Source organism: Mus musculus, chromosome 6 (assembly GCF_000001635.26).
Source record: "Mus musculus strain C57BL/6J chromosome 6, GRCm38.p6 C57BL/6J".
Lineage (NCBI taxonomy): Eukaryota > Metazoa > Chordata > Mammalia > Rodentia > Muridae > Mus > Mus musculus.
In genome coordinates, this window is record NC_000072.6 from 97286061 (window position 1) to 97309090 (window position 23030).

The 23030-nt window shown below is 43.4% G+C and overlaps 1 protein-coding gene across 8 annotated transcripts in view; it reads right to left on the bottom strand.

The window, feature by feature from the left end:
• Window positions 1-806: 806 nt before the first annotated feature.
• Frmd4b (FERM domain containing 4B) overlaps window positions 807-23030 on the bottom strand; it is a 330791-nt gene continuing 308567 nt past the window's right edge. For all 8 annotated transcript variants that reach the window (NM_145148.2, XM_030255350.1, NM_001346637.1 and 5 more), the window contains 11 exons: window positions 22554-22692; window positions 21967-22108; window positions 20619-20752; window positions 20419-20538; window positions 19087-19315; window positions 16229-16285; window positions 14149-14296; window positions 11975-12094; window positions 9516-10327; window positions 6303-6435; window positions 807-2420 (listed from right to left, as the gene is read on the bottom strand). In NM_145148.2, coding sequence (NP_660130.2) covers window positions 2300-2420; window positions 6303-6435; window positions 9516-10327; window positions 11975-12094; window positions 14149-14296; window positions 16229-16285; window positions 19087-19315; window positions 20419-20538; window positions 20619-20752; window positions 21967-22108; window positions 22554-22692 — 2155 coding nt within the window. In that variant the 3' untranslated portion in view covers window positions 807-2299. The remainder of the gene's footprint in view (window positions 2421-6302; window positions 6436-9515; window positions 10328-11974; window positions 12095-14148; window positions 14297-16228; window positions 16286-19086; window positions 19316-20418; window positions 20539-20618; window positions 20753-21966; window positions 22109-22553; window positions 22693-23030) is intronic.

Below are 23030 nucleotides of genomic sequence, written 5' to 3' on the forward strand. Positions count from 1 at the left end.
CTGGCTTGTATATATGCACATGATACACAGATGTACAAACAGTCCCATACACAGAAAATAATAAACAAATATATAAGGTGCTTCTACTCCTGAGATTTCTTCTATGTGGAAGTTAAGTCATACTTTTTCTTTCAAGATTACACTTGTGATTCTGAGCCCATCAGTTCTGAGCAGGAAAGGGGACTTTCATGTAGGATACATGCACAAAAACACTCATTTGTGTTTCCATACATTTCATTTGCAACCCAGCTCTCTCCAATAAACAGGGTAAGACAGAACTGAAATGTCCTCTACTGAAAGCGTTTGTTTTAAAAACAAAGATGAATTACTCATGTCAGTCAGTTAAGATGGTCACACCTAAATCTTAAAAATTCCCATCAGTCTCAGTGAAGTGATTAACTACCACATTTGATCAATTCCAGGGCACCCTGTCGTACGTAAAGCACAGCAGAGGGCTGGGGTATACTGCAGTGGTAGAGAATCTGGCTAGCGTGTGTGCAAGGACCTAGGTTCAGGCCCAACACTGAAACAACAGAACAAAACAACATTTTATGTATTAATAAGAAAGAAAGAAAACAAGCAAACAAACACCAACCAAATTCAAAACCCAAACCACGGCCAATTCCAATAGGACATGAAAAAACCCTATTTTCTGATTTAAGTATGAAAAGAATGTGTATCTTTGAATCAACAAAACCTTGCTATATTAACTATATTTGTATCTTGCCCAATATCCGTCTTGGGATGGAACATCTCGCACTGCCCTTTGTGTACCCCAAACATGAACACAAGCATCCAAACACGTGTCAGTAGCACACCATAAGTTTATTGACCTACATAAAAAAATAATAGGTCTCAAAAAGTCAAAACGGTGAAAGAATATGCAAAAGGCGATTTCCAATTCCAGGAGGCTATACAAATATGCAAAAAGGAATAAGTTATTTTTTTTTAACTTGTGTCTTTTTTTTTCCAAAAAAATTTCCCCGAACTTCATTTCTAGTGATACAAATGACAAAGGAGCAGTTATCAAATCATTTTTATGTATATATTACATGCTTTGGAATACAGGTAGAAAAAATGTTCCAGAAAAGTTGTTGAGAAATGTCTCTATTCACAATATGAACAAGAAACTCGTATAAAAGGGAGGGGAAGGGAGCACCTTTTGTGGGACTTGGAAGCCAAATAAAGAGACAAAGATCAAGGCTGTTCTAGAAGCAAGCAAAATCCTATGAACCACAAACCTACGCAAATGAGCTCCTCCAGTGGGGGTATGAGGTAGTTTAATCCTCATAATTCAATCTCCTGCAGCTCGGAGTAAATTCTTTCCTGTCAATCTCGGCTTGTCACTTTGTGACTCGGATTTGCTTCTGGAGTTCAGGTCGTAGGCTTCATTTTCTACGGTTCACCACTTTAAGGCACACAATTCATCTACGGTGATGTGGGTTGGCTTTGTCCTCTGGGGTCCTTTCTGTTAGCATCTCCAGACACTTTTTCTGGATAAACTTGCCACCTCGAGCCCACCGTTCAGGTGACAGGCAAGGTCACCAGTCTGAACAGTCAGTGTTGGGAAGCACAACAGGAATTGGTGGCATGTACCTTAAGAACATTCTCCAAGCAGAGCTGGCCAGTGACTTCATTTCCTCTAGTCAGTGACTGTTAAGTTATAGTTACAGGATGCTATAGCAATCAGAAGACTAGAATCCATATTAGGGCTCTTATGAAGAACATTGCTTTGCAATAGCCTAAAACATCTACACTCATTCAGAACTTCATGAAAATCTAACTTCTCTTCAAGTAAGTTTCCAATACTGTCTAAACTGTCCTCATCTCTTTGTAGAAACGGTGAGTTTTCTGTCAGCTCACAAGTTCAAACTCTGTGGAGATAAGCCACGATTCAGGAGCTTCTGGGCTCTCTCTCTCAGCATCTCAACTGTGCTCTGAAATCTCCCATCCTCCTCTCCAACGGGACAAACTCCCTGACCACCTTCCCAGCTTCGAGGTTTGCCTTCGACAACTGTTATTCCCTTCCAAAAAGCTCGCTGTGGATCCGGGCTTCGTGCGGGTCCTCTTGACAAGAGTCACACAACGAACGGGATCTGACTTAGTGATAGGTTAGTGCCTGGAGTTTGGAAGGCAAGTCCTCCCCCAGGGTTTTGTGGGGTTTACTGTGTGATTCTTTGCTTTCAAACCACATTTAAGTCTTGTCTTCAGCCTTTGATGCCTTCTAGAAGATGAACGGACTCTGCAAGGCACACTAGTGTGAGCACGCGCAGTGCTTGGTCAGGAGGTCCAGCTGCATTCAGACTAATGTTCCAGGCTTGGAGTCTTCGTGCCAAAAAAGCCTCTGTTCACTACCCTCCAGGTTGTCTTCCAGCTGGCTTCCGTCTGTACCGTCCAGTGGAGTGGTCTCTGCATACTGTCTGTTAAAGGGAACCGGGAAAGTTACTACCAGCATCTAGTTCACTCCCTCAGTACAAACAGTCCAACAGGTTAGAGGAAAGCACTGTTAAGAAAAACATTTCCAGAACCTAAGATAGGAGGAAAAAAAAAAAAAAAAAAAAGAGTGCATACTCGGTTCACAGCACAGTGAAGCATTGTTTGCCAGGCACATAAAAGATCGTTGGACTCTCAGGAGAATTCTACCTTTGTTTAACTTTCATTTACTATTGATTAGGGCCCAGAAGGTATTAAGTTACATGTTAACTTAAAGGCGTTTGTCTGGGAGAATTACAAACGTATCCTTTTGTAGAAGAAAGTGTTGGGGTTAGAGTTTATTGCTCCATTGGACACTGCCTGGTTGGGCATAGAATGGAACAATCTTAACCCAATGCTTTCTTATTGGTTTGAATTCCCTTTAAAGGAGCATAGCTAGTTTCCTTATCAATAATAAAAATTAAAAAGTGGACCTTTGACACATTCTTGCTTCTTAATTTTTTAAGTAATCTTATTTTAACTCTTAAAAAAAGGGCATATTTGGGGCAACTCTTCTAATTAAAAGAATAAATTATGTGCTTCTCTCAGGAGTAAGATAAACACTTAAAAGTTAGCAGGGATAGTTTGGGATATCATATCCTGAGGGTTTATGGGCCAAATATAAATTGTCAGTGACCCAGGAAATGACATCATATAAGCATTTTGGTCTGAACACTGCTGGGGTGGGGAAGGGGAAGAAACACACATATTTGGATGGTATATTCAAACAAGCACAGTCTATCATACAAACAGTTCAGTGATGCAAACCACTTCTTTAACAGTAGGTTAAGAAGAGGTTAGTTAGTTAGTAGGCTTCTGTTTTCAATTCCAAAGGCTTTTAGTAAAGCCAAGTAAAAAGTCGTTGGAAGGAGCGCTTTGGGAAGAAATACTATGTAAATTTAGGATTTTTAGTGTTTTCAGGAAATGTCAAAGCCAAGTCAGATTTCACAACCTCACACAGCAGCCAGGGCAGGTGAAAGTCCTGCTGTAGAGAAAGAAGCGATGGGCAGAGTACTTACTACGGCTGGCTACACTGAGCAAGGCCGAGCTTAATACTGATCTCACTTCTGGAGACACAGCCATCCTCTGCGACAGAGGGCCTCGGTTGTGAGTGTGCCTAGTGATGGGGGACGTTAGATAGGAACAGGAAAGGGAGAGGAAGACAGGAAGTGAAAGAAAACAAGTTCGTCTGGAAACTGTAGCAGTTGAGCAGAGATTCGTCTGCTTCTGGGAGTTCACTGATACCAACTTTACCAAACCATACTGGGGAAAAATTGCCAATAAAAACTCCTAGCTTTCTGTAAATAACCGAGCTTATTTAAAAAAAAAAAAAAAACAACAAGAACAACCCATTCATATGTTGCTGAGCATTTTAAGACAATTGTGTGGACAATCTAGAGTTACTCTTGTACGTTATGAAATTTATTTTGTCTCTCCCCGTTATCAGCATAACGAATATGTTAATTGTAAAAGATGGTGTTCATTACAAGATTTTCACAAGATGTATTCTGTCTCTGATTTAGAAATCATGCCTTTTGCTATGGTTATTGAGACAGGGTTTCACTGATTTTAATCTTATTATGTAGCTTAGGTTGACCACAAATTTGCAGCAATCCTCCTGCCTTAGCTTCTCAAGAGCATGAACCACCACAGCAGCTTTAAAAACATGTTTACATTTAAAAATGCATCATGTAGTCTTAAGGCAAATTTATGAAACTTTATGAATGGTTATTGTTGTGTTTGGTTTATTAAATTGAATTAAATTAAAAAATCAGATTGTATCATAGTTTTGTTTTTTTTTAAATCCTACATAGGGCAGGTTGAAATATGTGCTTCTATTATTTCTGTGCCATAAATGTTGTCATTCATCTGAAAAGCAGGAACTTACAAAACACACTTTTAGCTAGGCGGTGGGCTTGCTTTTAATCCCAGCACTCAGGAGACAGAGACAGGTGGATCTCTGAATTCAAGACCAGCCTGGTCTACAAATTAAGTTTCAGGGCAGCCAGGGCTACACAGAGAAACCACGTCTTGAAAAAAAAATCCAAACCACCCAAAAAAGTTTAACTACATAGGAATGTATTTATATGATATCAAAATTTTGAGAATGAGATGTATAATTTTATACATAATATAAGATGCAAAACTGTATTTACTATATCATTATGATCATGTTAGAATGGACAGAGAGAAATGGAGAAATGTGTCAAATGTTAGTATTCCTGTCTCTGGTTGGTGAGATTACAGCTCCATTGTTATCTTTCTAGTTCTTTATTATTTCCCTTATGTTCTCCACAATGAGGGCCTGTGAGTGTGAACACCCACCCACACCACAATGGAGCTTTAAATAGCTTCCAATTTCCTGCACACTATGTCCCCTTTGACACAGCTCCTCTATTCAGTCATCTTGGTCTTACTGAAATACATAAGCAGACTTGGTAAAAAAAAAAAAAGTTTTCTTCTCAGAATGTTTAGCAGTTCCTGGATTCAATGAACGCAGTGTTAAAAGATATCGGAACCACTTGTGCACTGACTCTGCAGAACGGAGGGAAACATTGTCCAATTACGGAAAATATCTGCAAATATATTAGCTGTGTTGAAAGGGTTCAGATCAGACTTGGGGCCATGAATTTTGGATCCTGCTGCAAACTCATTTTTAAGCATTATTTATACAAGTCCCAGCCCGCTGACGCCCTGTGAAGTACAGTTTCACCAAAAGTCTATTTTGAGCACACCCTTTGTTGGGTTGAGACAATTGGCTTAATATTTCAAGCCAAGAAAAACGCCATGGAATGTGGGGAAGAAAAACAAGGACGGGAGGAGTGAATACTTCCAATTAGCTCGGAACACCAGCTGCCTCCGTGGGGTGCTGCCGACCTGCCCAGTTCAATAGCACAGACACTGTACAGACTGCAGTCTCTACAGCAAGAGCAAGTTTTTAAAAACCCAGAAAATGCGTGTCTTCACAGCACTCTGGGTGAGGGCGGCAGAGATAAGAGGAAGGAGTGAAGCTAACTTCTCCTCCTCCGAAGAGTTCCTTTTAACAGGCCCGAGATGATACGACGACCATTTGCTCCATCCACCTGCCTAGCATCTATGCCAGGGGAGTCACGTGCTCATCGGAAGAAGTCACGTTTCTTTAAAGTCGCACTGTCAAGCACTGTGCCCGTGTGTTCCCTTCGCTGTTTACAAGGAGCTACATCAGAAGACAAACAGGACAGCTGGCTGTGTCCACCGTGTCTTAGTGATCACAAAACACAGCAAGTGGCGAAATCCAACTCAACAACTGTTAGCTGGACTTTGATACAAAGAGCTTGACTGGAGGACAGAGATTGGTTTTGTGTGTGTGTGTGTGTGTGTGTGTGTGTAGGTTTTCTCTTTCCCAGAAAAGACTTAAATGGACATTATCCACAATACAGTTTTAAGCACACCCTTAAAATAGACCAGAAGGAGCAGCCCGGCTTTGAGACTATGACTTTAAAGTGTACAGCTGTAAGAGATAGAGCTGAATTTGGGTGAGCTACATGGAGCTCAGGAAACTTTAGAAGTCAAAAGTATTTTTGGCTTTGCTAGCCATGTCTTATTTGTCACAGCCATTTATCTTTGTCCTCAGAGTGTGAACACACACACACAGCTTACAGGTAGAGTAATGAGCATAGCCACTTTCCAGTGTAACACTATTTACTGAATATGGTGGTAGTTGGGTTGGGCCTGTAGGCTCTTGTTTACCAAATCCCACTTTATGCCTCTTCACCACCAGGCTGCAGTGTAGGAGCCACACGTCCTTCAAAGAGGACCAGGCTCCGAGAACCTGGCCAACACTTTCTCACCTGCTCGGAGAGGACAAGGGATTGTAGATGCTGCCATAGTAGCTGGTGTAGGGAGAATGCACTGGATTTTCATATTCAGATAGCCCAATGGTTAACTGGGTCCTCCAGTTCCCAGAAGCATTTGTGGAAGACACTAGAAATGAGAACAGAAAGAGAGAGAACGTTAGTTGAACTATTCCAAGCTAAATCTGTTCAGGTTGCTTCACACTCCGGTATGTGCAGAGCAGAGAGATGGAAGCCTGGGTTTAGTTTTGTGTTTGCCACTGCTGAGGGGGTGGGTCCAGGCCTTGCCTCTGTTCTACCTCTGAGAACGAGAAACCCCTATCTGAGCCAGAATTGATAATCAGTTCAATTTTCTGGGTTAATAGCCGGCTGAGTGACTTGGGCAAATAGCTCCTCCTTTTGAAGCTTCAGTTTTCTTATTGTGGAGAGGGTAAGTACATTTTCTGTGGTGACAGCACCAGGACTGAAGGTTATGATGAACATAGTTAGCCTAGTGCAGAATAAAGGCTCGCAACATGGTAAGTATTACTATTAACAGGAGTTAGTCCAAAGGGAAGACAGAATTATTTTCAAGAACACCCGTTTTGAAGTAGCCCAGAAGGAAAAGGGAGTGGATTCTCAAAGGGAGAGAACCTTGCCACCTGGGCTTCAGATCCGACCAGATGGTACTTGAGAATCCGTCGAGAGGAATGTGGAGGAAAAGCCTTCAGCCAGGTCACTTGTCAAGACTTGACTGCTGAAGGCAACACTGGCCACTGGTAAGGCAGGGCGTTTTCTATTGTTGACTGAAAAGTGGAGGGTGAAGCTAGCAGGAGGTGGAAGAGGCTAGCTTTGCAGAAGGGTGGATCCAGGAGATGACAAGGGTACAATTTGGAAGCAGAGCCTGATTGAAGGAATGTTACTGGGTGTCACTGGTTATCACTGGGTTTCTGCTCTTCTCTTTGTGGAACCAGTCCTGCCCCATGCCTGGGCTGCACAGGTGACTCGGCAGCTCTGTGTGTGTCTAAGCCTCACAGACAGCCCTGCTCACTGTTCTTCCTGTTCCTCACGTTCTGTCCACTGACCTCTTTCCACACCCACAAGCCACTTGCATTTGCCACTGACAAACTTCACAATGCGTCTTTGGCCACAATGCCACTTGATTTACACTAACAGATGTAGGATGCTCACGGAGGGTTTCCAAGACTGAGCACCGAGGGAAGGGCTCTGAAGCCTGCGGGGGTCATACTGTTAGCCCTGGGATGGAAGCCCTACTTTGTCACCTGCCAGCCTACGGGACTGGCAGTCATTCAAACTCTATCTAAACCAGAGAGAGTCACCTTAACTGTAAAATAAGAATCATAACACACAGCTCTCGCCCTACAGCCCTGCTGCTCCCATTAAAAGGGCACCCTGACACAGAGCTGCCAAGAAAAGGTGGCTATGATCACTCCTGAAACTGAGTCATGACGAAGCCTTCAGGTGGTGCAGAGTCTGACTAACCAGAAACAGGAAATGTAGCTCTCCGTGTGAATGATCGGAGCCTGTAGAAATACATCTCCAAAGCTATAAAGTAGGGGCAGGAACATTCCAGAAGGGATTTCCGGGAGCCTTGATTTCATCCACTTAATTCTTTCTAAAAGATGCTCTTAGCCAGGTGTGGTAGGGCAGGCATGGGAGAGGACTCATGAGTTTGAGGTCAACCCTGGATGCACTGTAAGATCCTATTTAAAAAACGTCAAGGGGGTGGGGGATGGGGTAAGGAGGAATGCTCTTGGTGGTGCAGTCAGCAGAACTGATACCAGGTCTGAACCAGGAAGCAGTAACTCCGTTTTCACCCTTGCCCTAGATACAAAACCAACAGCCAAGACACTCAAGGGTTTTGACTCACACCTGGTTTCCTGTGGGTGTTTCCCCAGCCCTGCGTGCGCACCAAAAGCCATCCACAAGAATTTCCAGACCCCTGTTTGCTCTCATTCTTGGGGAACTCTCTCCAGATGTGACCCGTGAAAGCCTTCCATGCTTCACCCTGAGCTTTGAGGAAGTTCAGGAGGTCCTCTGAGCAGGATAGGTGTCCTCTACATCAGAGCCATAAACCACAAGAAACAGTGATAGACACCTCTTCCTGTGTTAGATGTGGTCATAGGTGGGATAATCCCGGAAGTCCAGGTCGCAGAAATAGTAATAAAATAGAACCCAAGCAGTACTCTCCATGGCAATGTCTCTTGTCAACAATCTTATGAATCACAAAGGAACAGCTCACTCTGACTGTTCCACAGGCTTGGAAATTCCCACCTAGGACCCAGGTTTTTGTGTAGTTTAAGCATTCATGCATTTCTTCAACTCATACATTCCTTTAGTTGCTGATGACACCCTTCAAAGGACCTTGAGGTCCTTCAATACTGACCTAGCACTATGCTGGGCAGACCAGTCCTCAGCTCCTATTTCTCCAAATTACTCAGAACAGGTTAGGGTGTGCAGCAGGTACTCTGCAAATGGGAGCAGAGGGAGTAGCCAGCTCCCCATTTCAGGGTTAGAAAGAGAATGCTTTTGATGATCAAAATTAGCTACCAAAATTCCTGGAGTTTTCAGTAATGACGGTGGGCATGGAATCAGGTTTTCAAGAACCCCAGGCAAACATTGAGCTATGACCCCAGCCTCCCAAATTCCTTACATTAGCAATTCAGTTGAGAACAGTATAGACTGAGATAAGATAAGCAAAGTATGTAGAAAAATACTTGACAAATACCAGTTCTATCGGAATGACTGTAGGCGTTACGCAGGCAGGTGCAGGAATATTCGATCTTTAGATTTATGACATCTTGGCCAGTGGGAAGGGATGTGTGATCCTTACTTAATGCCTTCTGCTGACTTTATGTGTCTCTTTATTCTTTCAAAACATCAAACTCCAGTGATGAGAATACTTTTAAGAGATGTGGCTATCAATATGAGGTGAAGATAGCACAAAGCTGGAGCAAGCACCAAGCCAGGACAACACACAGACTGGGCCCTCATCCTGTGTTTGCCCGGCTCAGATCTACAAATGGCTTCATCAGGCTCTAATGCTCTCTGAAAGCTGTTCAAGTTGGCAGTTCTTATTACGGGTCCACTTAATGACCACCACTCTGAATGACCTCGGGGACCAATTTATGACCCTGGACAGGAGTGGTTTGGGATGGGTTGGGATACATGGTGGCCCCTGGAGTGATGTGCTTCCCCCAGCAGTCTTACCTGAAGAGTAGGAAGATGCTCGACTGCTTGGAGAACAGGGGACCTGCAGCCCTGCAAATCCCAGGCACCTCTGCGATCCCCTGTCTGAGTCAAAGCTCGTCTGTGGGCTGTGCCCCTGATCCTTTTGTCCAGAAGCCCTCTGGTACCAGCCACGCAGGTGCTCAGCAACTAAGGCCTTGTGGATGTTTTTGGTGATGTGCTCAGATTTCACGGCCGCCTTCCTTGGCAGCCGGAGAGTTGCGTATGGGTTATGTGGCACGCGGTCTACTTCATCTTCATGGAAAGACCTGCTGTAGTCCCTCTGGCGGTCATATCCATAGTGAGCTGAGGATCGGTAAGAAGGATTGACACTGTACTGTCCCTCAGTGTCATTCTCGTAGACGTAGCCACCACTGTAATACAGGTCACACTCTGCATACGGTGGATATCCAGCGATATAGTAACCGGAAGGAGGTGGGTCCTGACCTTTGGAGTAGACACCGTTCCTCAAAGGATCCTTTTGTGCTAGGTTGGGCATGCTTCCTGAATTGGAAGTAGAAACACTGTGTTTCTTGGACCTTCTTCTCCCCCTGGCACGGGTGTCTAGGGTCTGGGTGGTGTAGTAAGGGCTGGCAGCAGGCGTCACACAGTAATACTCGGAGCTTGACTGGCTGGTATACGAAGACCCGTCGTCAAGGATCTCCGTGCTGCTGCTTCTTTGGGATTTGGAGAGGGTGAAAAATGGCTTGTCACTGTCCATCTCGGAGAGCAGGTGGGACTGGGACTCCAGGCTTCCGCTCCGCTGGCGGCAGTGTTGAGATGAGGAGTCAGGTCTGAAAGGAGAGAAGGGAAGATGAATACAGCACAAGAAGGGTCCGAGGGAGAGAAAAGGACACTAGGCTGAGGGCTGGGGGCATGGCTCCATCATGGGGTGTGCAAGGGGCGAGCATGGAAACTTGAGTTCAATACAGAAGAACTCACGTTAAAAAGCCAGGCAGGGTGCCTGTAATGGACCCTAGGGAGGTGGTGACAGGCAGATCACTGAAGCTTGCTAGCCAGCCAGTTTAGGCAAATTGGTGAACTCCAGGTTCAACGGGAGACCTTATCTTAACAAATAAGGCAGAGAGTTGCTTGAGGAAGGCACCCCATGTTGACCTCTGGTCTCCACATACACATACAAGTCAAGTATACAAACACCCCCACACACATGCGCACATATAGGAGCATAGCAAGACAGAGAAAAGAACGTGTTGAATAGATTCATAACCTCTAAATTCAATAGGGCTTTGCAGGTTTCATAATAGAGTCCACCTGTTCACACCATGCACTGGTTCACTCATAAGCTCATCACCACAGAACTAGGGAAGAACCGGGTCCTGTTATTATGCAAGCCAAATCCTTTCTTGAGGCTAGAGAAGATATCTAGGATGATGTGTAGACTGCATTAAAGCTGGAAGCTGCTCTCCAACAGGTCTTTGGAGGCTTCTCTCTTCACATAGCATTCAGTCACGTAAGAATAGAAGAGAAGGAGGCAAGGTGGAGTGGAGCCTGGGCCTAAGGCAGGAATACCTGTGTTGAGCCACACATAGCTGTCAGCTGTAAGAGTTAGGGCAGACTATTTAACGTCTCTGTCTTGCTTCTGTGTTCGTAAGACGAGATAAAAGTGGTCCCTAATATGTACTTCATAACAGACTTGTTGTTGGCACTAACTCAAATAGCTTGGAAAAAGAATTTACAGGGTTGTGAATACAGCTTAGTCAGTGCTTGCTTGGCATGTGTGAAGCCCTGAGTTTAGATCTGGGCACCACATAGCTCAGGTGTAGTGGTGTGTATCTTTAGTCCAGCACTGGGATGGTGGAGGCAGGAAGATGAGAAATTCAAGGTCACTCTTGGCTACATAGTGAGTACAAGGTCAACTTGAACTGAACTATATGAAATGGTGTTGCTAAAGAAATGCCTTTTAAAAATAAAAGAAGGGGCTGGAGAGATGGCTTAGTGGTTAAGAGCACTGAGTGCTCTTCCAGAGGTCCTGAGTTCAATTCTCAGCACCCATATGATGGCTCACGACCATCTGTAATGGGATCTGATTCCCTCTTCTGGTGTGTGTGAGATAGAACACTCATATACAATAAATAAATATTTTTTAAAAAAGAAGAAAAAGAGAAAAGAAAATTAAGACATTTAGGGCAGAACTCTGCAAAATTACCACTGCAAGGATTCTCATTCTTGCCCGTGACAAGGAGTGGTACTACCTAGGTGGGGAAATTAAACTACTAAGAATCCAATATATACCTGGAGGAATTGAGTAACATGGTCTTTGTCGACTAATTAGAAATGGTAAGTTAGCAGAAAATGGGTTAGAATGAGTCAGGGCGACCACTGTAGAAAGTCACTTTAAAAGCTATAGAAAGGCAGCAAAGGCAGGGCAGACAGTCAAGCTAAAACTGATGGCGATAAAGCTGAGGAGATGAAATGCTTACTCCAGGTGGCTGCTGCTGTAGGCATTCCGAGTCAGGACGGGCGTAGTGGGCATGCTCCGTCCTCCCTGTGGCCGCCTCTCCAGAGTCTTGTAAGGGCTGCTGTGTGTGGACAGCATTTCTCTGTGATTACAAAAGAGTTGAAGAAATGGTGAGTCTCACCGTACTCCTGACAGACATGCATTGATATGATGCTTCCTGGAAAGAGTGCTTGGGAGAGGATGGGAAGAGCATCTCTAGAGGTGAGCATCCTGAGTGGTCCTTCATGGCTATTAGTGGAAGCGCTTGTGGCCTGACTCTCTGGGGTCATGTACACAGCCAATAAGAGGATGCTCAATAGGACTGACAGAGAGCAAGTCGGGTGAAGCTCAGCAAACCCTATCAAGTCTGGTAGTAAATATTTTGGGCCTTGACATATACACAATATGGAATAGAGTGGATGTGGCTATATTTCAATAAAACTTATATTATTGAATATAATATAATATATTATTACTTTTGTCTCGTTCCCTCCAATCTCTTGAAAACATTTTAAAGTAGTCAGCTCATGGTGGCAGAGTAGTTATGGCCCATGGGCTGTTATTGGCTGGTACATGACTAAAGTATATTGTCTTTAAATTGTGTTTCTCTACTTCACAGAATGCTAAGAACATAACCGTCTAAGGGGAAGACATAACTCTGGTGCCAAAGTACACGATTAGCACACACAGATCCTGGCATCAGCTCCCCAGTGCCCAGAAGGAAACTTCCTGCACAATTGTCTACTTCCTGTGAACATAAGCAAAGAACATTATGGCTCAGAAGTACAAAGTAAAGATTTGTGTACCCATAATGTGAGACTACACTCACAACATGATTTTTTTCTAACTGTATATACTTACAAGTATCTATATTTTTAAAAAAGAGGTCTTAACGTTGTATTTTAAAAATTTACTTAAAAATCAAAGTTGCATATATTATTTTCATATTGATAAATATCTATTTATACTGTCTTTCATTTTATTGTTAATCTATTAATTTAATTTTTTTTTTTTAGTTTTAGTTTTGAGGACAGTATCTCTCTTGGTAGCCTGGGCTGACATTCAGGCTATCCTTAGCCTTATAGTAATACTGCTTTAGCCTTCTGGTGTTATGCTAACAGGCACACATCACTGTTCAGGGCTCTACAATGTCATTTAAATGGATTCATAGCCATTCTACCATGTGGCTTTATGATAATTTATTTAAACAGTCCATAAGTTGACAGTTTCTTTAGAGTCAAAGTTATAAAAATTAAACTCTGGAATCCTAGGCCTGCTAGAATTTGACTTGAAAGTCTTCCAAAGGTGAGCAGGTTAGACACTTGCCTGGTACCCTATGGGCTTGCTACAAAGTGATGGAAAATTGGGGGTGGGGCAAGTGGGACGAAGTTAGGACATCGAGGACATCCCCTGGAAGGGGACGTTGGGATCAGCTACTTCCTGTCTCTCTGATTCTCAGTTACCCCGAGGTGACTGCATCTATCAGATGCTCCCCACTACTATGCTGCCCTAAACATAGCCACGATGCTCCCCTAAACACAAACCCAGAAGGAAGTGGTGATTTCCTTGAAGCCTCTAGCTTTTTTATGAGTTGCATGTTTCAGGCACTTTGCTTATTGTAAGAGCTGGCTAAAATCATTCCCCAATCTCCAGCATTTAAGTCCTTGTAACTGGATATAAGTCACACAGACTTTAATACCAAGGATAGAGTTCAGGACCTTTTCAAAAGAACACTCCTACTCAGCGGGACAGTGGTGGCACACGCCTTTAATTCAAGCACCAATCCCAGCACTCACGGAGGCAAAAGCAGGTGAATCCGTGAGTTCGAGGCCAGCCTGGTCTATAGAGAGAGTCTCAGGACAGCCAGGGCTACACAGAGAAACCCTCTCTTGAAAAACCAACCAACCATATAAACAAACAAAAACCAAAAGCTAAAAAAAAAACCCAAACCAACCAACCAACCAACCAACCAACCAACCAATCAACCAACCAACCAAACAAAAAGCCCCACTGTCAATAATATTATCTCTGGGTTAGTTTCCCTGCCTCAATTTCTTAAAAAAACATCATCTGGAAAGGTAAGTAACAAACAAGAAGCATTTTAGAGAAGGCACTTCTTAGCTTCAAAGCATCAACAATGACATGATAGTCACCCACCTGGAATGCCTGGTGTCCATGAACTGTTCGTTGATGGAGGATTTTCTGAAGTGGATTCGCTCAATTCCGAGAGACTTGGGGGGTAGAATTCTTGGAGAATGAGGTACTGAACTTGGTCGCTGCCCAGCAAGAGTGAAGGAGTCATTGGCTAAAATGAGTCAAGGAGCAATGAATAAAGATGAGCAAACGGGCAAAGGACTAGCTTGGCAATCTTTCACAGAGGGCTTGGTAGGTTAGATGAACAAGTTCTTCTCAAGACAGCATTGGTAGAAATGTGTAGTAGGATCCTGTGCACACTTTGTAAAACTAAGTTTTATAAATGACATGTTAGAAAGAAACGCTGAAGTCTGAGCCAATTTTTCTCAACTTACAGTGAACGCTCTGAGAAAGAAACTCACTCAGGTGCAATGGGTGACAGCGTCACTTCCAAAACTTTTATTAAAGAAAGTCTGCAAGGTGTCTAGCGTGGTGTGGACACCTTTAAGCCTGGTACTTTTGAGGGAGAGGCAGGTGGATTTCTGTGAGTTTGAGGCTTGCTTAGTCTGCGTAGTGAGTTCCAGACTAGCTAGCGTTACATCGGGAGAGCCTGTGTATACAGAAAGGAAGTGGGGTGGAGAGGAAATCCCAACTTGCAAAAAGCCAAGCAGACATGCCAGATGGGTTTTGTTCCCCTTTGAAGACCTGAGGCCTCTGAGGCCACAGGCTCATCCTATGGGGGGTGGGGGGGTGGGGCTTTATTGGTTAAGGTGTGGCATATTCACCACCAACACGTGCATTTTCAAAAAATAAATGGCGTGTGTGTTGGTCTGCAGCTCAAAGCAGGACCCTGAAGTAGTGAGATTTTACTTATGATCAAACTCAAAGAAAAAGCAGTCTAGGGGAGGGGTGCAGGGGGTGGGGCCAGTACAGGGAAGTGGCTTCCCGAAATACTTCAAATCATATCAGACAGATAGTCAATCAGGTGGTTACGTATAAAGAATTACAAGGAAGTTTTCAGTCCCTTGATAGGAAGCACATCCCGTCCCAGGACACACTGAACCAATATTCGCCACTGTCACACACATAGTGCTTATTATGGCCTATAGGAAATGGTAAAAATGACATGAAATCTAATTTCATAAGATGAGCTTTTCTTCCTAAGGAAGATAAAATCAATCCCCACTTCTCTAGAAGGCAGTGCTATGCAAAGGGTACACTATAGTTTCCTGGTTTGATGCTGGACTCCAGATATGGAATCTATCACCACTGGAAATTGCTAGGTGAAAGACCGCGTAGCTTACACAGTTCTGAGTCTTTATTTAAAATACAAAGTTTAAAAAGAAACACAAAGTTTAAAAACAGAACTTTAACACCCTTACAGACAGACTTATTCATGCTATGGGTTTCTGATTAGGTGGACCTGTTTTTAATACTAGCCTGCATATACGATAATTAGACCTCCCTCCCCTATCATTTGTATAAATAAAGTTAGTTTATTCTCCTTTTCTTCAAAGAGAAATAAGTAGGCTTCCCTTTGATGTTGTTGTTGTTGTTGCTCTTTGTTAGACAGAGTCTTATGTTTAGAACTCATTATGTAGCAAAGGAAGGCCTTGAACTTCTGCCTGTCTTGGTTCTGTTTTCCAAATACTGGGACCATAGGTATGCATCATAAGACCTGGATGATTGGTGTTGGGGATCAAACTCAGGGCACCATGCACATTAAGCATTCTAACAGCTAAGCTACATCTTGTGCCCAAGTTTACATAAATTAAAAAAATTATCTTAGGAGCAGGAAAGAGAGAGAGAGAGAGAGAGAGAGAGAGAGAGAGAGAGAGAGAGAAGGCTCAGTTGTTAAGAGTGCTTACTTTACTGAATTTTACAAGGACCTGAATTCAGTTCCTAGTACCCAGGTCAGAAAGGGTAACAAAATGGCCTGTAACTCCAGCTCTGGGGGATCCAGGTTCCTTGGGTACTCACATATATATGGTCTACACACACACACACACACACACACACACACACACACAAATAAAAATCTTAAAAAATGATCTTCACTCTTTAGAGTATCTAATGTTTTTAAGTGATAAAAGGAGCCACTTACGGTCGTCATAGGTGGTGGTGTCGGACAAAGAACTGCTTTCCGATGGAATGATGTCTTCTGTGAATATAAATAGCTGCCTTTAGGATAATTGTGCATTTATACAATTAGAATGAGTTCAGCGAAGCAATTTTCAACTGAGTGCATTTTATTTTCATTTAGATAAATGTAAGCAATTACAGCGCATTAAGAATAATTAGCTGTTGTCGGAATCACTTACATTCTACTGGAGATAAAAACCATCTGACCTATTGTGCAGATGTTACAATGGATTACTCACTCCTCAGTATCCAGAGGGGAGACTGGTTCTTGGTCTCCCCGAGGATAACAAATCTGAGGGTGTTCCATAGTTCTCTTGCACACTGTGGGTACTGTCTCTATTACTTATAATTCTTAATATCCGTTCTATTGTAATGCTTATCAAATAATATGTTTAGTGCAAAGACAATATTCCCACAAATATTTTGAGTTGAGGCTGGCTGTTATCTGCAGATGTGGAATCTGAGGCTGGAAGGGCTAGCTAGCTATGTTTCTTTTTTCCTTCTCTCTTACTTTCTCAATCTCCTCTCCTCCCCACCCCCTTTCTGGAGACAAGGTTTTATACAGAAGCCCAGGCTGCTCCTGAATTGTCTACATAACTAATGATAACCTTGACACTTCCAAGTCCCAAGTGCTAGGATTGCAGGCATGCACTACCATGTCTGGTTTTATGTGGTGTTAGGGACTGAACCCATGACTTCATGTATTCTGGGCAATACTGATCGAGTGAAATTTTCAGCTCTTAACTGTATCACTTTCAATAGGATTAAAAGTCACAGAGTTTGGGTCTTAAGCTAGTTTGCAATGTTTTCTATACCTTGAGACTGAATTCCATATTTGTTCTAAGGAGCTCTTCTGTACAATGCAGAAACAGTGTCTGCTTACAGATCAAAAACAGCCATCTTACCCTCAATGCTGTCAACCCCCAAATGCCCACAAATATCACCAAATATTTCTTAGGGTGTGGGCCTGAAGGGCAAAACTGTCCCTACTTTAAAAGCTCTGAATCAGAAGATCTGAGTTTAAATCTTGTTTTTGTCATTTATTGTCCACGGGAGCTTGGGCAAGTTGCTTCATCTCACTAAGAATCTTTGGCTCAGCTCTGCAGTGGGGAAAACAACAGTGCCCATTGCACAGTGCTGAGATGAGCTATTTGATTAACTAATGGCATGCAGATTTTAGCCAGCTCCAGGCACACAACAAATGCTAGATAAATACCAACTATACTTCTTCATTTTATTACCCGTACTTGGCTGTCTGACTGGGAGTGACAGCCATAGTGCTTTGAACATTTCTGATGCCCATTTGGTAGAATAGAGTCGGCTCAGATGTGTTGATATGATTTTGCAAACCATCCCACATTCAGCATGGAGTGTTTTGGTGGAAGGTTCTAGCCAAATACAACACCTCAGTGTAAGTTTTAAAACCACTGTGAAGGGACCGTCATCATTCAAAGTCAAATGCTAATCTTTATTCGAGCCGGGTGGACTCTCTCTTAATTAGAGCACAGTGGAACTTGAAGGCGAGATGCCAGGATAGTCAGCTGCTGGGTTCACTTACACAAACATCTATCCAAAAGATGCTCAACCAATGGTACCATCTGCTGTCCAAATGCCAGCCACCAAAAAGGAGAACACTTGGGGCTAGCACAGCTTGAGGGTGAATTGGCTGTGACAAATGGCCATGAACATAACGCACACTGTTAATCACCCATGTCTGGAGGCAAAGAACGCAACCATCATCAAACCAACTGGATTGTACCTTTAGAGTCTCCAGCTCCAGTGGACTAACATTTGTGTGTTAATGTCTGTATATTCGCTTCCAGAAAGTCATGTCTCAGCTTGATGAATCATAGGCTCTAAGCCTGGCCTGCTCTAAACTCAGCTTATCTAATAGAAAATGTATGATTATTTCGTGTTCCTGTGAAGATGTAAGATAGCAGTTATGATGATAACCCATCAGCCAGTGGAGGAATGGCCTCAATTTTTCAGGCGTTAACACACAAAGGGGAGGAAAGGCTTGGGTTTAAAGAAATAATCAATAATTGTCTCTAAAAACCACATTAGTGTTTGCATAAGGTCAATTGGACTTTAAATTGACATAAAAAGACTTCGCCATTTGTTTTATTATTTTTTTTCCTGAATATGAACTTCATAGATACAAGATGTTGAGAATCTTGGAAATAGAAGAGAATTGGTGTGCTTGCAACTCTGTGGCGATTAGTATTTTGAAATAGTTCCCTATCAGTCATCCTGTGCGCAGGTTTATACAAAGTCAGAATTACCTTGTGGTTATAATCTTATCTCTCATCTTTCCGCATTCCATGTTATCATTTACCATTTGCCTACTCTTCCCCTCCCCTCCCCCCATTCGCCTGCTCTTAAATACTCTCTTGCAATGGGATAATCATAGGACCCCCTTCTCTATCAGCACACGTGCAAGAACGGTCTCCAAGAAAATGCAGGGTATGCTGCATTCAAACATCTTGCAGAAAGGCTTCTATCTAAAGCTCAGTGTTCTGACGTGCCGGCATCGTGAAAAGTATATGGGGCAGTGACTCCAGGCCAGTTACAGGGAGTCTGTTATATCGTGAGCCAACATTCCTGTGAGCCTTTACCCTGAAAGTTCATATCCTGTCCTATGGAACTGCAACGGTGAGCCTGCTGCCGTTGACACACGCCTTTGACACTGAAAATTCAACTGTGTCTACCCGGTTGCTTTGGATGCTGTTCTGCTCTTTCACCAGAGTGAACAAGCTGAGGACTGGAACATCCCAGCAGGAGACCTGAGCAGGGGCCTGCCCACAGCTCACCATTACCCACCTGGTGGGACAACGGCAGCCTTCTGGCTGGGCTTCTTGCCACATCGGATTCGGTATTCGTTGATGGAATTTTCAATCTCCTGCAGTCTTTTCACAGCGTCTGTGTAATCTTGCTTTCGCTTTTTCTTCACGGTTTTACAAAGGTCGGGCTCACTGGCGAGCTTCTTTGCAGCCTCAACCAGCTTCTGCTGTATCAGGAAATTGCTCTCCAGTTCTTGTAAAGCCGGATCCTGCATTTAGACAATGACACAGCTTTATTTTTATGTGTGACACACATAGTCACTCTCTCGCATTATGTCTGGATAGTAAGGAAAGATTCTTGCATGTTCCTGAGTAATCCACCCTTTGGGCACGAAACTGTCCACATTTGAATAATGCAAGCATCCTCAGACCCTCTCTAGGAAGACAAGACCTATCTCATCCACCTTCACATCACCTCACAGTCCAACCTCTTCTTTTTTAAGGAGGAAAATGACTTTGCATCCATTCTCTTGGCTGGCATAAGGCCAGTTTTCAGAAAGAGACTCTAACCTGTGACTCACACGTGAAGAATGTTACATTCATAGGTGGCCCTTTAGAGACACGTCGTTTGGGTCTGACTACCCTTTCTGGTTGTTCCTGGTAGCATGACTGAATATACTACTCATAAATAATCTTTTAATCCTTTAGCTTTCTGAATTTGCAAAAGGAATAAAGTACTTTATGAAAGCGTGCTAAAGATAAGCCGACACACCATGCGAGGGGCTTAGGCCAGACCTGAGTGCATAGGCAGGTACTCAGCAAATATCAAAACTTGCCTCTATTACAAATGGCAGCTGAGATAGTGAAATTCCTGTAACAACCACGGGGTGGGTCATAATGGCATAATTGCTAGTGAGAGCATACACTCTGTTGACCATCAAATCCTTTAACTTAATTATACTGAATGTTGTATATGCTATCTCACTTAACCCTTACTGCACCCTTCAGAGGGGATGGGCACCATGATGACCACTTTATAGATGAACGGACACTCCAGGGTGATGAAACAATTTGCTGAAGGCTACTTGGTTTTAAGCAGAAGGATCTGAAGCTAAATTCCAATCTTAATTTCTGTAATACTATTGATAACTTCTTCCCAGGGCTCGTAGAATGCTCTCCATGACATGGCGAACAAAATAATAAGGATCTCAATTTTGCTCCGAGCGTGCATGAAAGAGTGTGCCATGTGGTCTATTTCTGTGGCTCAGAGAAAAATCTACAGCATGATTCTGAACCGAGGGAATAGATGGAGGGTAGGGAACAGACAGCTCCTCCATCCTGTGCACACCACGGCCCAGCGCCACCATCATACCTCCTCAGTAGGCAGTAAGTTGTCATCTAACTTGAACGTGGTCCCCACTCGCCTCCTGACCTGAGGGGGCTTCTCGCCTATGTTCAGTGGATACTCCTTTGGCATTCTGCCCGTGAGCTCCTGTAAAACAGGACAGGGTCAAGAGCACGTAAGCGACACAGTTACCCAACACAAAGCCAGCAAGGCCAGGGGCCACTCACGGCCTCCCGCAGGCAGATCTTCTTCAGCTCCTCCACTTTCTGCAGGAGCTTTTCTTGCAACAGCTTCTCCTTCTTCTTGAGTTCCAGAATCTTCTCCCGCTTTTGCTCCTCCATGCCTTCCGAGTCCTGAGAACCTGGAGTGGGGGCAGGGCGGGGAGGTTCACACCGGGCCTGTTTCCTTCCTTGCTGAGTAAGGGACAAAGGGCTGGGGAGGCGAGCTGGGCCCCAATGCTGCTTTTATTTCTTTTCTCCTTGTTTCTGAACATAATGAAAGGAAACCAGGAGACCGTTCACATGCTCCTGGCCATCGGGAAAAGCCTGGTAAGAAAATGTCTCCTGCACTTCGTGGCTGAGTCATTTTGGAAGCCCCAATAAAATGCTATGGGATTCAGGCATACACAAGGAGAAATTGCATTTTTTTCCTCTTTTCTTTTCTTTTCTTTCCTTTTTTTTTTTTTCCTTTTGGAATGAAGGGAAGATGGTCCCTGAGAAGGCCCCACTCCGTTTTTTTTTTTTTTTTTTTTTTTTTTTTAAGAAAGTAAGCAAGCAAGGCAATGGAATGTTCTATGCAAAGGAACCCCCCACTCCCCTTACTTCACCTACAAGCAGAATTAGAGGGGAATTAGAAAAGACAAGCCATTTAGTGACGTTCCACAGACTTAGCGATAAGAGACTCCAGACCTCCCACAAAGGAAAGGGCTGGGTGCAACGATTACAGTCTAGGAACTAGGTACTTGCCACTGTGCACAGATAGACTTTTATGTTCTGTGGAGAATTCGTGGCATCAACCCGGCAGGGAGTCAACATCTTTTAAGACAGCCTTGGGTACTCGGTATCTCTGTATGTCATGGTATTTATACAGCTTGACTACTTTCAATTTAGCTTCATATTCTTTAAAAATCGTTAAAGGATGGCTGGCGGTGGTGCATCCCAGGGCAGTAAGTTTGAGGCCTGCAGGGGTTATACAGTGAGCCCCTATCGCAAAATAAATAAATAAATACATACATCAGATTAAAATGAATTCAAAGCTTTTGCATACTGTTGCATTTTAATAAAACATCTTTGGTTTGGTTTTTATTGTTTTGTTTTGGGCCTCAACAAGTTGCATTTGGAAACGATCTGTAGCAAACACACAAAGATTGCTTATACTTTCTTTCTTTCTTTTTTGCTTGTTTGTTTGTTTGTTTGAGACAGGGTTTCTCTGTATAGCCCTGGCTGTCCTGGAACTCACTCTGTAGACCAGGCTGGCCTCGAACTCAGAAATCCGCCTGCCTCTGCCTCCCGAGTGCTGGGATCAAAGGCATGCGCCACCACACCCGGCTTTATACTTTCTTGAACAGGGAAATACCTGAGGATATCAGGCTGCCATTGCTTGCCATGATGAACTGACTCTTTGCTTCCAGAGTCACCAGTTTGGAGCCCCTCTGTGTTCCAGTCTCTGTTAAGTCCATGGCGATGTCGTCTAAGCTTCTGGCTGAAGGAATTTTTGCCTATGAGGTGAATAACATTGAAGTGTAATTAACATAATCACATTTTAAAGCAATACAACGATTAGGTTACTGTGCAATCAAAGATGTCAACATGGGGCAGTTTAGATCTGTAAAGTGGGACTTTGAAAAGAACAGAAAACTTTAGTTTTGTAAGTGGAAGTTTTCAGCAAAGCATGCAGGATCCAGTCACTAACTTTAAAATGTCACCAGCAATGTCACCGCTGGAGGAACATATGCATACCAAATGTCACAACCTTTAAATTTTATATATATATATATATATATATACATATATATATATATATCCCATCTCTTAAAAAAATATATGAAAAAAAAACAAGACAGTTGGCAGCAAAGTTTAAAACATTTTTTTTCTTACATGTTTTCTGAGAAAATTCATTTCCGAACAGAGAGAAAAAGGACTAGAGCCCCTCCAGAAACTCACTTTGCTCTGCTTCCGGTCCAGGTAGAACTGATGCTGGCTAATGGCCATTACCCAGATGGACTTGATGAGAGAAGAGTTTGCATACCAGGTTTGTACAAACAGGCCACTCTGTCCAAAGGTTCTTCTAGACACTGAAATCCTAAAACACGAAGAAAGTCATGAGTTATTCACCCCTGGGCCAGCAGCACATGGTGTGTACCTAGCCGACAGAGCTGTCCCACACTGTGCCTTCCTTCCCTCTGTCCTTCTGGGCCATAGACTTTGCCTGACAAGGCCTAGGTTCTGATGTTGCCCTAAAACCAATCAGCCCCCATCGATCTCTGCATAAATCCCGACACACTCAAAGCTGAATGAGGAGTTAGTCAACTGGGAAGCTATGGGACAGCATCTAGTCGGAAATGGGGCTCCCAAAAGTAGGGAGAGATAAGAGGCGCAGAAACAGTCTCTACCCAAGGCGAGGAGGGAGCACAGGGGGAC